This window comes from Pyricularia grisea, chromosome VII, assembly GCF_004355905.1.
Source record: "Pyricularia grisea strain NI907 chromosome VII, whole genome shotgun sequence".
In the NCBI taxonomy this organism is placed as follows: domain Eukaryota; kingdom Fungi; phylum Ascomycota; class Sordariomycetes; order Magnaporthales; family Pyriculariaceae; genus Pyricularia; species Pyricularia grisea.
Window position 1 is genome coordinate 1,764,686 of NC_044975.1, and position 16,155 is coordinate 1,780,840.

Sequence of the window (16,155 nt, forward strand, 5' to 3'; positions counted from 1 at the left end):
TTTTTTTTTATCTGAGGCCAGTACAAGATTCTCCTCGTCAACTATCCATGTCAGCCTCCTTGCTGATAGTTTTAGCTTCCGTGCCTTGTGCACACAGCTTTGTGTACTAATGAGAGCCGACTCTCTTGTCTGAGATACAGTCATCAAGCTACTAGGCAGCCTCGCCTTATAAAATTCAATTCCCTAAAGTCTTGAGGTTCAAGACAAAAGTTTCCTGATCTCCCGAGCTGATAAAGAGCGCACAGGGTAGATGATATTTTGGGCTGATAGCATTTCACAGGCATGTCTCAAAATGGGCGCCATAAAATAGCGACTTGGATGCTTATCTTAGGTCTAGCCTTAGAAGGACGGAAAGATGATGATGAAGGGCCAGCGAGGAACAGCGTAGGGCAGTAGCCGCTCCAAGCATAGGTAGCTTCAGATCCTTTACATCCCCTTGTAAAAACAAGTGGAAATTGGCTTTACATTTATAGCAGTACAGCCACAGAGTCCTGTTCATTTTACAACCTAAAAAAACCCGGTCTGTAGTTGAGAGGGGATCTGTTCCGGAGATCTACGGCGTATATGAAAAATTGGTCCAGGTGTGTTTCAGGCACTTGGCATATCTGGCGTAAATTAATATCCGACAGTAGGCCGTTAGCAGGCATTAGGTTGACTCGGAGAGCCGTCACATTTAGGATTGGATGTTTGTGCGGACCCTTATGCGACGTCATAGGCACCGAGTTAGGTAGTTATTTTACTTCTTATGGATACAAGTAATAGCACTGTAACGACCTCTAGAACAGAAAGCTGCTTCAGCCCGGCAACTTAACTTCCATGTCAGTGTCACTGTTTGGTTTGTCATCCATCTGCGCTGCACTGCACTGTCTGCCAGTCATCCGTCCAACAATCATCCCACCTGACATGGTGTAAGACTAGGACCCCGGAACTCGGAACGCAAAGAAGAGACACGCAAGGCAGGTGACGGCGATTCGAAGCAGCTGAACCCAAAACCACAAGGTCAGTAATAAACTGTCGATAAAAGATGCTGATCACGGGAATTCAGCCCTGATCTGTTGAGTCTGCCGCACAACATTACAATTGTAATATTGGCGCAGAGGGGAAGGGAATCAGGTTGCGGGCCTCTTGACAGAATGCGTGCGTGACGGATCAGGACTACTACAACAGTTATTACTTGGACGATCGAAATATGGGCACGGAGGGTGAAAAGTTTGAAGTGTGCCTATGTGTTAGATATATTATTTGAACGGATTAAAAAGAAAGAAAGAAGGAAAGAAATAGGGATCAAGGAGAAAGGAGAAGAGAATGAAAAGAATGGATGAACGGAGCAGGGACCAGCTCGCAAATGGGTCAAACCAAGCTAGAGTCAAGCGGACGCCTTCGTCACGGGTATCAAACCACTTGTGCCGGAGGAGGAAAAGGAGAGAAATGGGCTATGTGTTTTGCTCTTCTATTAATAAAAAAAAATATAATTGAACGGTCTTGTACACACTGAGTATCGTAAGGTAGCAAGTATGTTTGTGGTCGACTTCAAAACCTGGTAAAACGAAAACACAAAATAGGTCTCATGGACATTAACTTGCACATGTGCTATCAAGTTCTGACGAGGCTTTGAGGTAGCTTTTAATCAAAACCAACCAACCAACCAGCCAGCCCGGAGAAAAGAGCATCGAGTAGGTTGGGGTGTCGCTTTGATTTGCGCCGACCTTGCCGAGTCTGCCAAAGAAATTAATTGGTCATTGGATTACTAGAACCAGCATAAAATATACAGTACTGTATGTAATTTTAGTCTCATACTTGTAGGTACCTCCATGCTGGAAGAACTGGAGCTCTCTACTTGTCGTCAATCGTCATCCGTTTTTATATATTTATTAACTTTTGAGATCCCACCGACTTTGCACAAGCTTGCATATCTGACCTACCTACTTGAGTACCTATTTATAAGCTACCTAACTTTGTCTAACCCCAATTACCTACCTACATTACCTACGGATACCTTACCTTATTTAATACCCCCAAGGTACATATTTCAACATACCTACACAACCTACCGTAATCACCCTTGAAGGATGCAGCGGGCATTCCCGATCCACTGACCGAAAGCCGGGAACTCAAAGTGCCATGCGGACAGACAGACATCATCCCCGCAGCTGGATTGGAGCACGACCCCCAGACACGACAAGCCATCCATTGATTGATTGATTGATCCGTCCATTCAACATCTACCAAAAAAAATCCCACATCCCACTCCCGAGTCCCTCTCCACCCACCCCCTGTCGCCCCAAGCAGGCATAACATCATAGCCCAGGCAGGGCAGGACTGGGCTTTTTTTTTTGGCAATTGGAACCACCCTGGTGCAATCGATCAAATTGGCAGCCCTCCTTTCTTCTCGTTTGACCAGATCGATGCAACAGTTATTTTCGAGCTCTGGTTGTAATCTAGACACAACTCCAGTCTTCTACCCTACAACCGATAAAGAAATACGGAAGGACTTGCTTCATACCTATAGTTCCTTTGGCCTTGTCCAAACCCAATTGGCCCCAAACCGTTTTTACAGTCATACCATACCTTTACCTGACTTACCTTACCTACCCGATCTACCATAACTTGCTTTAGGTACCTACCTAGTTCCAGTACCTCGTCGGCAAGTACCTTATCAAATACTCTCTACCGGTAACGCCGCCAACTACCGCGCTATCTTTGTATTCATTCGAATACTTTTGTATTTACTTATTCAACCCACCCGACTTCCTTTGCCTTTACATTACTTCACCTACACCTCGTCTTCCTTACTCGAACCAACAAACTACCTCCACGCAGCAGCAGCCGTCATCCCAATATCTGCGAGTCAACCGCAACTCAATCCCGCCTCGTCCGCCGCCCAACCAAAGGTGCACCTAGCCGCAAACCCGGGGTCTCACTCACGTCCCCCTTTTTGCCTTTTCACTCTCTTCGATTGTTTTTGCCTTTTCTAAACGGCGAACTAAAGAGTTGGGAAGGAGGTACGCTTGGCGCAAGGGGGGAGGGGATAGAGTTTACGTGGTTCCCAGCCCCGCATCCCAACGCCTGGCCCCCGGCCCTGAAGCCGGTTCAAAAAACATAAAATAAAAAATACGTCAGGCACAACAGAGAAACTTCGTCGGCCATGGCCGCTGCTCTGGCGCATTCGTCGGGCATGATTCCTCCCATGGTTGGAGTCCCACCGGCGACATCATACGAAAATGGCGGAGGCGGCAACAGTAGCACAACAGCGGGCCATGGATCAGTGATTCCAAACGACGGCAGTCGAACAAGCTGGAATGCGCCGCAAGGTGACCTCAAGTCTGATGCGGCATCGGCCCAATCACAACATAGAAAGCTCCAACTGAGTGACTTCAAAAAGGTCCGGACGTTGGGAACAGGTGAGAGCAAAAAAAAAAAAAAAAATATATATATATATATATATATATATACCCCATTGCCTTTTCTTTTTTTTTCTTTTCTTTCTTTGCGCGCACATTCTACCTGTTTCTACACCAAATATACATGCAGAGCGTTAGTCCCCACTAACTTGCTACCGATCGCCTCACAGGAACATTTGCACGAGTCTGCCTTGTCCGCCCATCGAACCCACAGAACGAAACGGAGCGCAACAAGGTCTTTGCGCTCAAGATACTGCGCAAATCCGAGGTGGTCAAGCTCAAGCAGATCGACCATGTGCGCCACGAGCGCGCCATCCTCGCTGACGTCTCGGGCTTCCCCTTCATAACAAACATGCTCGCCTCCTTCTCCGACCACGACTTCCTCTACATCGTGCTCGACTACGTCCCCGGCGGCGAGCTCTTTTCGTACCTGCGCAAGTACCGCCGCTTCGACGAGGACATGGCCAGATTCTACGCCGCCGAGATCGTCTTGGTGCTCGAGTACTTGCACGAGGCCCAGGATGGCGTCGCATACCGCGATCTCAAGCCCGAGAACCTGTTGCTGGACGAACAGGGTCACATCAAGCTCGTTGATTTTGGCTTCGCAAAGAGGCTCGGCGGCAGGAGGGACGGCGACAACAGCGGCACCCAGGAAACGTACACCCTGTGCGGTACCCCGGAGTACCTGGCCCCCGAGGTTATCCATAACAAAGGTCACACGACGGCCGTGGACTGGTGGGCGCTGGGGATTCTGATCTACGAGTTTCTTACCGGGTACCCGCCGTTCTGGCACCAGAACCCAATCGAGATCTACAAGCAGTAAGTTATCTTTTATGTGTAGCCTCTTTTTGTGCTACCCCCTTTGTCTGTGCCCCAAGCATCATTCCCCTGAAAACTAACATATTCTTACCTCCCAACAACAGAATCGTCGAAAAGCCCGTCGTCTTCCCGCAAGACCCACCAATCTCTCCCAACGCACAGGACATCATTCGACAGTTCTGCACCGTCGACCGCTCCCGCCGGCTCGGTAACATCAGTGGCGGCGCGGCGCGGGTCAAGGAGCACCCCTTCTTCGAGGGCGTCGACTGGGACGCCATTTACAGCCGCAAGTTCCCTGGTCCCATCCTGCCGCCGATCAGGTACCCCGGCGACGCCCAGTGCTTCGACATTTACCCCGAGGAGGACGTCGGCAAGGATCCTTACACGGACGAGATGGCTCAAAAGTACGACCACTACTTTAAGGACTTTTGAATCAGAGTCATGCCGGAGCACAAAAGAGGACAAAAAAAAGATATTCATCTGCACAATACTCAAATAGCTGTATTAATACTGTCTCATAGTGGCGCTTGCTTTCTTTTTTTTTTCTTTATCGTTTTTGTCTCTTGTCTCTCTTACGAACAGTCGAGGTTCTACCCAAGATTACTACCTAGGCATTTTACTTGTTCTGCGAACAAAACATCTGTAACATTCCTGACCGATACTTATCACTCGTTGATTTTTTTTGTTTTCTTTTCTTCAGTTTCTCATCTGTTTTTTTCCCTTCTTTATCTGAGAAATGTGTCATGCCAAAGATAATGTCCTCCTTTTTCTTTTTTATTCATCCACACCATATCTGCGAAATCTTGTTTTTTCTTTTTCTTTCTCGTTTTTTATGAAAGCATCATGTAAATAACTGCCCCCCATTGTTATGTATCAAGCGCACCAAACTTTCTGAAAGCATAACCTCACATAGCAAGCACGCACTTTCTGGGCAAACCCGGGGGAGGGGGAAAATCCAAAAGGATCTGGCCTTTGGAGGACTCTGTGCTTGATTCCTGGAACGGACCCGGACTTATTGAGTTGATCTCCTGGAGGAAGCATTGCACATTCAACATTGAATTTATCAAAAATCAAAGCAGTCGAGTAGTTTACTCGTCTTTGTCAAATACTATTTGCGAGCTGGGATATTGTTTTTCTGTTGGCGAGTTGTCTCCCACGATGTATCTCGTCTTTGATAACAAATTACTTGAGTCAAGGCTCGCATGTAAAAGATGATTCTGTTTGATTCGAGCTCTGCGAATAAAATCTACGTTCAGTGCGCGATACCTTTCAGTCCATCTCCCAAGCAACATAAACCTCTGTCCAGGGCACCGCGAAGGTCTTTTAGAAAAGAAAAAAAAAAAAATACCCCGAACCCGTCATTACCTTCATCGCAGAAAAATCATGACCATCGTACCGAATCTTTGGGGAAAGATGCAACATCAACGTACGAAGCAGATTAACAAAACAAAAGGACCGGAATGCATAAAATAATGCCGTCCAGGCAGAAAACACATGCCATATGCCGTAGAGAGGCAGTACCGAAAACACAACGCCATACTCCATACTCATCGTACCAATCGTGGAAACCATAAATCAGTGCAGAAAAAAAGAAGAAGAATACACGTAGAGCAGCAGCAGCATCACCACCATAATGTAGACAAGAGCCGACAAATCCTCTGAAAGTGCGAGAATTCAACTGCCCCAGAACCAACGCCAACCCTTGGAGAGCCACCCTCTCATGGCAGAGGCTATAAAGGCAACCGGCTTCCTCTAGAGCACTTGGTACAGCCAGTAGGTACCCAGGGTCAGGACGGCTAGCGAACCGAGCGCGGCCGCGCCCTCCTTGGTGCACCACAGCAGCATGGTCCAGCCCGACATGAACTCGCGAGACCTGGCTACTTGGCGGCGCGCCGTGGCGTGTATGTCGAGCGGGTAGGGGAGGCGGATGCGCACGTCTTGGTCCTGCGGTGCCGAGTCGCCGGCGGCGACGCTGCCGGCGCTGCCATCTTTGCTTCTCGCTCCTGCTTCTCCAACTTTTCCATCTTCTCTCGACGAGTCCAGAACCTGGCCGGCGACGCCCTTGGCCTTGGCCACTTCTCTGCCGAGCTCCGTGGGCGTCAGGATGGGAACTTCGAGGCGCAGAAATACGGGCTGGTGGTCCGAGGACCGCATCAGCGGCATGGAGGTGTACGCGTGGGCTTCAAACGTGTGGTCCTCGTCGTCTTGGTCGTCGTTCTTGGCAAACTCGGGCACTTCCATGTACAGCACCCGATCGGTCCAGCTGGGCCACCTGTGCTTAGCAAAGCGGTACGGCACGACCAGATCGGCCTCGCCACGCTCCATGGCCTCCTTGGCCTCGGCCTCGTTGATTGCACCGTCTGTGGAATGCATCACGTCGTACTTGTACGTTGGCGGGAATGAAATGGCCTCCTCGGTAAAACAGCGGAGCACCTTGCCGGCCGCCTTCTCCTTGTTCAACTGATCTCTCTCGAGGAGTGTAGGCCAGTGATCCGGAGAATCAGGGTCGAAGCTCGGAAACCTGTCTTCCTTCTTGGGGGACTTGTCCGACGTGCGGTAGTTGAGGTCTCCAGCAACGAAAACATGGCTGCCGGGCCTAAAGATGGTCATGTCGCGCAGGGCCTCTCGCATGTGGCCCGCCAAGACCCGATCTTGCTCCTCGGCCTCCCTCAGCAAAGCTTCAGCTTCGGCCTCCTCTTCGGCCGTCGGCGCCGGGCTCGCTGCGCTGTCAGAGGCCCTGCCGGTGGAACGGCGCCTCAGAAGACCAGAGACCACGTCCTGATCCTCGGGCCTGGCAACCTCTTTGATCGTAGCCACGGGGTCGCCAAACAACAGCGCCGAGCAGATGCTCTGCCAGTTGGCGTGTCTCCTCTTAAGATTCCACTCCATGGGCGCGAGGTGCGTGGCCACCAGCGTGAGCTGCGTAAAGGCGCCGTCGCCGTCGCCGCCCGAGGAGCTGCCGCGCGGGGTGAAGATGCACCGAATCGCCACGGCGCCCTTGTTTCCCATGTCGAGCGTGCCAAACCCAACCTCTGCCAGCTCGACGCTCGAGATGGTCGACGGGTGCAGCGCAAATAGCATGATGGCGGTCATACCGACATTGTGCTGCTTCACGAGCGTGTAGGGGCCCCGCGTGCGGCGAGACTTTCTCCACGGCGGGCTCAGCAGAGGCGACTGCTGGTCTTCCTCCGCGTCCGGGGCCGGCGAGGGCACATCGTTAGGATCATCTTCGACGGTGACAGATGCCGGCGTGGCGGGGGTCGAGGGGGTCGATTTGATCTTGACGGCTGCTATGTTGAGCGCTTCTTCGTATTTCGAGAGGAATGGGGCCAACAAGGGACCCCCGATGAATGCGTAACTCAATGGGGAGATCTCTTGAAGGGAGCTATAGCCAGCATGATGAAAAAGAAAGACATTGGTTGATTTTAAGAGTCAGCGGTCTAACTCTCTTTGGGATGCGAATGTCCTTTCTTGTTCACCGCTGCAGCCCACGGAACATTCATTTCTCTGGGTCCGGGAAACAACAAATCAAGATGAAAAACAAAACTATATGAGAAGCAAAAGAGATTTAAAAAAAAAAAAAAAAAAAAAAACCTACAAAACAATCACCTCTGGCAGCGACGTAGCATTGGTCACTAGTGTCGTCTCAAGATGGTGCGCAAAGACTGTCGAGTCAATCATCTTCTTTGCGGCGTTGAAACTCAGGATCAACAGATCCAGCTTCTTCTTGTTACCACCCATCATCATCATCTTGGGATGCTGCACCGAAATTTCGTCGAGTCCATGTGCTGCTGCCTGCTTCCGTGTCGTCTTTCCTGACATGCTTGCGGTGGAACAAGGTAGGGCAGCGAGGTACAGTAGGTACCCGGCGAAGTGGACTTTTTGGTGCAGCGTCCCGCTCTGCAGCCAACGTGGAGTGTCGACAGGACAGGACAGGACAGGACAAGGAAGCGGTATCTTTCTTTAGGTAAGGTTAATGTAACAATCTACCAAGCTTGTCAAGTGGAATGATTGGTACGGCAGCTGAAAGATCCAGCGGCAGATGCTGGTTGGAGGATTCACTTTCACCCCACCGATTCTGCGGCTGCACGTAGGGGGGATTTTGATTGATTTGATGGTGAAAGCTGGGGGTGAATTACACTAGAACTAGGAAAAGAAAAGTGACGTACAGTACAGCAATCCAAGGTGGACCCGCTTCAACCAGGCAACGGGCAGCCCAGGTAGGCCTCAACTCCTTGAGGAAAACACTCAATGTCTGTCTAACATTAAATAAATAATACAAGCAAAGTTCCTCTAGATACTAATCTGACTGGACTATCTTGAATATCGGACGTAAGATTTCAGTGCTTACCTAAATACTCAATGCCACTTATCTAACTTTTCAGCTTCCTCGGTAGGTTGGCAATAACGTCAGGCTGTCAAGACATCATCCACTCGAGATCACATGAATGATTACACCTTGCTTACATACATAGAACTTCCTCCTCACCGTAGGCCAATTCTGTGTGCACATAAGCCCTTAGATTTGCCAATAAAGAAATTACTTTTGCCTTCATAACCAGGGAGTAAACCCAGAGAACGCTGGAGGCCTCCACTTCCCCTTACAATTCCCAACCTCAACCAACATACGTACCTCGACTGCTGCCCCTCTCCCTTATCAACTTGGGGCTAATGAAGCTTGAGTTCTATGAATAGGTAGGCATCTGCCTCAGTACCTGTTCAAAATTCAAAGTCCAAGATACTCTGCTTAGCGAGAATCCCAACAAATTCCACCTTATATTGAATTCACTTTATGCATACTTGGTTAGGGAGAAAAACACAATGTTAAGACCTATCTAGTTATTGCTTTGTAATGGCCCACTGCCTTGTCCGGTTCCGGCAGCTATCCACAAGGTACCATCCAGATATCAGAGGAGAGGAATGCTATGTCCTTGAGGACAAATCCTTGAAACTCGAGCCACACAAGTCCTCTATGGCCACCGCGCCAGGGAATGAGATACTTGGTGCTGCCTCCGCTGCTCGTCGACCTTGTAGCAACTGCCAAAAACCATATTATGACAAGGAAATGGTGAGAAAAAAAACTCGACCTAAGCTTGAGACACATATAATTGAGCCTCTGGGCAAAGAACCAAGTGTTCCCGCCAACATCTTCCAATCTTCTCCACAACACGTGTCGATGCAAAAATCGCCTTTGTAGGTTGTCAAAAGTAAGATACGGTCCACCTACACGTTCGTAGGTCAAAGCCCGTGCCCACTTCGTAGGTCGACTTTGTTGCACACGTGATGAATCCCCAAAGCCTGCGCCCTCTCAACTACCCCCTCGTCCCCGTTATTTCCTCCCCACAAGCAGGCTCCGAAGCGATAACCACCAAAGCGAAGAAAGAGATACCAAGGTTCCCGGTTCAAATGAAAAGAAAACAATCCAAGGAGATAATGATCGCGAATAAGCAGGAATGAGGCGCCCACGATGACCGCAAAGTGGGATAAGTTGCGACGGGCGTCCTCGCTACCGTAGACCGGATGCACGTCGAAACGATGCGCGTCGTGATTGACACATTGAAGATGTCACCACAGTAGCCCGGTAGTCGATGTGTTTCAAATTTCGTCCGCACAGTTCGGAAAAAAAACCGTCTGGTAACATCAAAACAATCCGTGCCATCGGGCATGCCGTTCCACCAGTCGCGGGTTGAAGCCCACTTGCAGAAGCGAATGGCTGGGTCACCATACGCTGACTGCTAAGAGCTATTGAACCGAGAACTGATCGAGCAATGGTAAAGGAAAAGTGGGAAATGCCGTCGACAGAAGAAATAAATTGAAAATAACAAGTTGTTAATCCGCGTCGTTGTTGAGTGGGGTTCGTGGTTGCCTCCCATGGCCATGCTCACTCCTGACCCGAGCGACTCATTGCACATGTTACTAGGCGGTGGTATTCTAGTAATGTGTCTCTTGGTTGCCGGGTTGATAGGTGAGACTGAGACTGATTGCGGCGAGAACAAAGATGGCATACAACACGCCCGTGGTGCTGCTCAAAAGCAGCCCTCGATGTTATACTCCCAAGCTCAACGATTAACAAGTCCAGAAGGTGTCGTGTGCTGACTGGACCTTGCTTCACTTCGGTCGGTAGGCAGATTCAGCGTTCTTGTAAGCCGAACGCAGCCTATTTTCATCGAGGGCTGAACGTCAGTAACCGTGTCAGCATTTTCCTCCGGCCAGCGTTGTGGTATCCGCACCAAACTCGAAGGAAAATGATTCCTTACAAGGAATGATTTGTAACTGGGCTTTACTAAACACTCACATCCTGTCGCTGCCGCCGACGGCGCCTCTGGTGTTGGGAGTATCCTCGCCGGCCATAATGTTCTTGTTACGAGGACGGCTGGACTGAGCAGCAGTTCCAGCCTGGGCCTGCTGGGACGGGTCCTCACGGCCCTGCTTGTCCTCACCCTGGCGGATTGCCTGGGCGTTCTTCTGGTACTTGTAAACCGTCCAGTCAAAAACGTAGTCGTACTGGAAACCCTCACGAACGAACAGATCACGGAAGATCTTGCGGAGGTAGCTGTAGTCAGGCTTGTCGTCGAAGCGCAGAGAACGGGTGTAGTTCAAGTAGATGGCAAATTCGTTAGGGAATCCGCGGCAGAGGACCTCTGTGGGGGTAGTCATCTTCTTCTCCATGATTCTGTCGTACTTTTGCTTCTTGGTCGCTGCCTTCAGACCTTGCCAGGGGAGAGAGCCACGGCAGAAGTAAAGCATGACGTAGCCGAGAGACTCCATGTCATCACGGCGAGATTGCTCTAGAAAAGACGAGGAGGGTTAGAACGGAAGGTAAACTGGGACCGACATGGAGTTTCAGAGGTTTCAACATACCGACACCCAAGTGGGTGTTAATAGAGGCATAACGAGCAGTGCCCGTGAGGTTCTTGTTCTCACGGTAAGGGATGTGAAAGTGAGTCTTAGGGTCGCGGTACTTCTTGGCAAGACCAAAATCGATGACGTTGACCTGGTTACCGCGCTTGCCGATGCCCATCAGGAAGTTGTCGGGCTTGATATCACGATGGATGAACGATTTGGCGTGGATGTACTCGATGCGAGAAATGAGCTGGTCGGCAAGTAACAAGACGGTCTTCAAGGAGAACTTGCGGTTGCAGAAGTTGAACAGATCCTCCAAGCTGGGTCCCAGGAGGTCGAGAACCATAGCGTTATAGTCGCATTCGGTACCGAACCAGCGGACAAAGGGAATGCCAACACCGCCTGCGAGCGACTTGTAGACTCGGGCCTCATACTCGAGCTGGGGGTGCTTTGCCTTGACGCTCTCAAGCTTGATGGCAATTTCCTCGCCCGAGATGATGTTCGTACCGAGGTAGATGTCACCGAAAGATCCGGAACCGATCTTACGGCCGATGCGGTATTTATTACCGACACGAAGGTCCTATCAGGTACGGATACAGGGTTAGGTCTTGTCATCAGATTGAGGCCAAGACATCAACGTGTCCAACTTACCATTGTCGTCATTTTGGCGGTTGGTTATCGGTCGATCGGAAAAACAATGGTACAAAGAGTGTGGTCGTAGAGAATGCCCTGAGGCTGAAGACTTGGGCTGACTAGACCTCGAAGTCTGATGAATGTTCAGTGTTTTGGTTAGCAAGCTCTTCCGAACAAGTAACGTCCGTCTTGTAGACGTCGTGGTTATAGAGTGCGAGGATGTGGAAGAAGCAAAGTTAAGGTATCAATCCAGAGGGGGGCGAAGCATGAGGTAAGAATAGATATTGGTTTGATCGGCGGGGATGCCTCAATCAAGGTATGATCCCTCGAGCCAACGAGTGGGTGTCAAGTTGGCTAATCAGAAGCCCAAAACTAACGGCAGTATTGGGAGTCGAAGCCAGGAAGGGAGAGACGATACAGGGAAGGTATGGTAGGTATCAAAAGGAAGGCTGGGTGTGGTTGATTTTGTGCTAGAAAAAAAGGCTCACCTTGACTGTGTGATTGTGGGTTTGATGAAAAACTGTATGTCGGAAGTGACCCAAATTAGACTTCAATACTGAGAAAGTGGTGACGAGATGTGAACATTCGAAATCGAGTTTCGGCCCCGACTGTGGTTTTGGGAGCAGAGGCAGTGTCGTGGTGTGGTGGAGGTGGAAAGGGAAGAAAAGCGACGCGGAAGTTGAGGCAGGCGGTGACAAAGCGTCAACGACACATCGGACCAGACCGCTCTTTGCTTGCTGGGGGGTTAGACGGATGGAAAAGGAAAAGCCAGTCAGTGAACGAACCTTTCGGACCTTGCTTTTCGGAGAAGGTCAAGTAGGAAACAAGAAATAACAAAAAATTGCTGTGCTGTCCCTTACGTCCGCCTTGATCAATCAGATGCTGCGGGCGTTGTTTGAATGCGTTTGCTCGAGCAGCAGGTAGAAGAGCGGGTTCTGGAGTGAGAAAAGGGAGGAAGAGGGAGGGAGAGGATTTACGTGCGTTGTGCCTTGTGCGGCAAGCCTCAATTGCTCAGGTAAGGCACCTAATGGTAAGGTAACTAAACCCCAGCCATTCTTTGCCGCCTGCCGTGCTGTCAGCACAGTTTTCAGGGCCAGCCACTGGTTACAGCGGCCGCCGAGTTGGAGAGGTGGGTCCCAAACCCAGGTCTGGCCTGTTGCGGCCTGACCGGGCAGGTAGCACAGCGTACTGGTACAATCCAATTTACTCCGTACAACAGACAGTAAAAAGGGCGTCGGGTGTCCGCCTATTTCCGCAAAAGGGGTCTGCGCCAAGACCTGTACCAGTTGGGCATCGACCCCTCAGCCGGAGCCACGGATTTCGCGCACATTGAGGGGAAGTTTTTACCGCTGGTTGATACCAGGCGAGTGTACCGAATGCCACAGTGTCATTTCACAGGTGACGCGAAGAATGTACGGTATTTTGCAAGATCTTTACTCCATTGTGGAAACACAACCCGAGGGGGAAGGCGAAACCAGTGTTTGCCATCCCATCATTGACGGTAGTCAGGTATTGAATCAAGCTTGTCAAGCAACCAACGACTAAGATGCCTATGACTCTATCAGAAGGGTTGCCGACACAAAACTTGGCTAACTGAATGAAGGCTTGGCGAGAGACAAGACACAGATCCTGACTGACTACAAAAGCTCTCAAAGGCTTGGGTCGATCACCACATGACTGCACGCCCGTTTTTATCGGACTACTTAGCTTCCAGCCCCAGCCTGTTGTCTGTGACAATCCTTGCTCGGACGAGGGACTGAGAATAGGTAATGCGAACTACCGTGAAGGCAGTCAGACAGTCCGCCTCGACGCCCAACCGACCATTCGGCCCCAACATGCAGTTTCTTTAGTGGCACTTCCCAGCGACCTGGTATACGGGTTGACGGGTTATTCTGTGAAATCGCCGTCTTTGGTTGGAGTGGCAACTTCTTGCATGGATTCTCCGATAAATTTGATTTACCAAACTCTTCTCCCGAAATACACGACACAAGACAAATCAGTCCCAGGTCTGGGCCAGTGATGAAATCCGACGGATCGGTGCCCGACTGTGGTCCTTGCGTTGCGGTGCATGGCGCTTAGTGGCTGCGAGTCAAACGAGCATGATCTGCAATTACTGGTGTTTTCCTTTCCCGCTCGGTTCCGCTTTAACATCCATGCTGGGGCTGCATCTTACAACTCGGTAGAGTCTTCCGATTTGAGTGTTGCAGCAGAACGTGCAGCAGACCAGCCGTGGAATATTCCAAAGTGAAGGGGCACGCATGATGGCTCAAGACTCAAGCTTTTCATGCGGAACGACAAACAGGTCATGACTGTTTTGTTCCCCTCGTTGCGTCGTCAGGTCCACGTCGTCTGTCTGACTGGGTTGCTTGTTAGGTTCCGATTGATACAACTTGCCGCGCCAACCTCTTCGGAAATAAATTTCGTCCTATACCCTGAATTCCACCAAGTTTAACTATTGAGAGCTAGGATCTCTTGTCCACGAAGGCACTTCCTTTGAGTATTGATACAAATGAGGAATTCAAGCCCAGATGCTTAATGTTGTTGCTCTGTCAACAAGATCTCGTTTTATTGCTGACCCTGTGGAAACTCATTTCTCTATCTATGCACGATACTGGGCGGCGGGCCTGGATTGGCAGGCAGCTGGCGGCTCTTGTGGGAAATGAAGTTATACGGAGAACGGCACCTGGTGTTTTATGCAACGTCTTCAATGTTCATGCGCTACTTGCCTATCGACTAGGTACATACCCAAGTACTATCTACAGAGTACCTAATTCGTACCTATCTCCCTAGGTCGGTGCCTAGGTTGGTAGGCTATCTGTAGAATAGTACGGCAAAGGTAATTAATTACCCCGAGTGCCTGCGCAGGTTGACAAAAGTTAGCCTTCTTGGTCCTGAGCCTTGAGCCCTACCCGCCCATCGTTTGTCACTGCGGACTTGGTTGCAGCCACAATCGCCGCCAATTGCATTTGTCGTCCAACCAAGGTTGGTTTCGTCTGTTTGTCTTGACGGGCAATACTCTTTGACATTGCACGTACGCGAGCCAACCCCACGTTTTCCTCGGTTTGCCCCTCAAACTCACAATACGACTCTTGGCAGGTGCAGGTCCCGTATACTCTGTACGGAGCAGCCGCAGATGCCCACCGATTTGGTTTTTTTTTTTTTTTTTTTTTTTTTTTTTTGCTCTCTCTGAAGACTCTCGATGTCCTGAGAGTGCCACCAATGCTTGGCTCCAGACCTTTTTCCAAAGTACTCCACCCGTACTCAAGCGGTCACCACGGCCTGGACCATTCCAGTACTGCCCAGCCTTGCCGATCCCTCCCGCATCCTGCTGCCGCCTGGAGATCAGCCCCTCTTTCATGACGTCCTTGGCCGACCGCCTTGCTGTGCAGTAAAGGAACAAGTTCGTCTTGGATTTGTGAACACCCATGACCAATCAATCATTCGACACATACGATACCGTCTCATCATACGATTTTATCTTACAACCTGTTTACGAAGTAATTATCATCTCGATCAAGCAGGCAGTTACGGATATGAGGACAAAACAAAAAGACTAACTAACTAATTATTACTATATTGTACAGTAAGTAGTCTGAGCTACACAGCTGACCGCCTAGCTGTGTCACGTATCCCGCTCGGTTGCAGCGACATGTTACTTCGTACCTTGGACTCAGGTAGCACCCGCCGCTAAACAGCCAGCCGAAATATAAAGGTGTGAATCATTAACACATTCTAGTAAAAAAAAAAAAAAAACAAGGGAGGGGGGCAAAGGTCAAACTACCATAGTAAAGTTAGTCTGAACTAGGTAGTAAACTGACAGCACTGCAGAGCACGTGTCCTACGGAGGTGCTTGTCAGCATTAAAACCGCACACACGGATTGGTCTCATCCTCTTTTACCGTACCGGTTGTCTTAATGCCTCTTCCCCCAGGAGCTTGGGATTTTTCATGCAGGCGTTTTGCACTGCCCTGGTCTGTGCCGCCCACATGACCTTCCCATGCAGTAACAAGGCAAAAAAACGCATGGCCAAGCCCATCAGACGTGCAGAAGCAAGAGTAAAAACAGTAAAAGAAAGTACGTGTACGGTAGCCCTTTTTTTCGAGTTCCCGTCCCGCATCAGCACTTTGCACTTCCGTCCTAAAGTGGACCCCTCGCCGGGCGCTTGTCTTGTCATACCCCCCAACCTACTTGCTTCTCCGCTGCAGGCTTAATCACTTGTGACACTGTCTGTTGGCTATTAGAGAGTATTACTTTTTGTTTCTGTTTATGTTGGAGTGGCCGCTAGGCCCTATCCTTGGGTTGCTGTTGACTAAGTGACGTTTCTGGGCTTTTGTGACATGATGAGTTTACCAAGGCGGGATTTTGATTTTATAACCCGAGGGGGCTCTATGGTCTCGGATATACCGGCTTTTCAAAGCTTTCGAGATGCACGATTGAAATATTCATATTACCACTTGAGG

The 16,155-nt window shown here is 50.0% G+C and overlaps 3 protein-coding genes across 3 annotated transcripts; 1 reads left to right on the forward strand and 2 right to left on the reverse strand.

Annotated features, from left to right (window-relative positions):
• The first annotated feature begins 2,463 nt into the window (after positions 1 to 2,463).
• Positions 2,464 to 5,403, forward strand: PgNI_10544 (uncharacterized protein). The gene is made up of 3 exons (XM_031130516.1): positions 2,464 to 3,401; positions 3,572 to 4,220; positions 4,325 to 5,403. The coding sequence occupies exons 1-3, from the start codon at positions 3,146 to 3,148 to the stop codon at positions 4,650 to 4,652; spliced, it is 1,233 nt and encodes a 410-aa protein (XP_030979459.1). The 5' UTR covers positions 2,464 to 3,145; the 3' UTR covers positions 4,653 to 5,403.
• Positions 5,404 to 5,461: 58 nt separating this feature from the next.
• PgNI_10545 (uncharacterized protein) lies at positions 5,462 to 8,458 on the reverse strand. The gene is made up of 3 exons (XM_031130517.1): positions 8,390 to 8,458; positions 7,819 to 8,181; positions 5,462 to 7,605 (listed from the first exon to the last, which is right to left on the reverse strand). The coding sequence occupies exons 2-3, from the start codon at positions 8,040 to 8,042 to the stop codon at positions 5,973 to 5,975; spliced, it is 1,857 nt and encodes a 618-aa protein (XP_030979458.1). The 5' UTR covers positions 8,043 to 8,181; positions 8,390 to 8,458; the 3' UTR covers positions 5,462 to 5,972.
• A 562-nt stretch (positions 8,459 to 9,020) lies between these two features.
• Positions 9,021 to 12,697, reverse strand: PgNI_10546 (uncharacterized protein). Its single transcript, XM_031130518.1, has 6 exons — positions 12,482 to 12,697; positions 12,185 to 12,216; positions 11,715 to 11,829; positions 11,082 to 11,643; positions 10,478 to 11,008; positions 9,021 to 10,393 (listed from the first exon to the last, which is right to left on the reverse strand). Exons 3-5 carry the CDS (start codon positions 11,724 to 11,726, stop codon positions 10,512 to 10,514), a joined length of 1,071 nt encoding a protein of 356 aa, XP_030979920.1. The 5' UTR covers positions 11,727 to 11,829; positions 12,185 to 12,216; positions 12,482 to 12,697; the 3' UTR covers positions 9,021 to 10,393; positions 10,478 to 10,511.
• Between the last annotated feature and the right edge of the window lie 3,458 nt (positions 12,698 to 16,155).

What these genes read in the sequence shown, in the direction of transcription:
- PgNI_10544 (XM_031130516.1), top strand. Translation starts at nt 3,146, where the DNA reads ATGGCCGCTGCTCTGGCGCATTCGTCGGGCATGATTCCTCCCATGGTT. An exon ending in GGTCCGGACGTTGGGAACAG is followed by an intron (nt 3,402 to 3,571) that starts GTGAGAGCAAAA and finishes ATCGCCTCACAG; the next exon opens with GAACATTTGCACGAGTCTGC. An exon ending in CCAATCGAGATCTACAAGCA is followed by an intron (nt 4,221 to 4,324) that starts GTAAGTTATCTT and finishes TCCCAACAACAG; the next exon opens with AATCGTCGAAAAGCCCGTCG.
- PgNI_10545 (XM_031130517.1), bottom strand. Translation starts at nt 8,042, where the DNA reads ATGTCAGGAAAGACGACACGGAAGCAGGCAGCAGCACATGGACTCGAC. An exon ending in CTGCCAGAGGTGATTGTTTT is followed by an intron (nt 7,606 to 7,818) that starts GTAGGTTTTTTT and finishes TGCTGGCTATAG; the next exon opens with CTCCCTTCAAGAGATCTCCC.
- PgNI_10546 (XM_031130518.1), bottom strand. An exon ending in TAACACCCACTTGGGTGTCG is followed by an intron (nt 11,009 to 11,081) that starts GTATGTTGAAAC and finishes CGTCTTTTCTAG; the next exon opens with AGCAATCTCGCCGTGATGAC.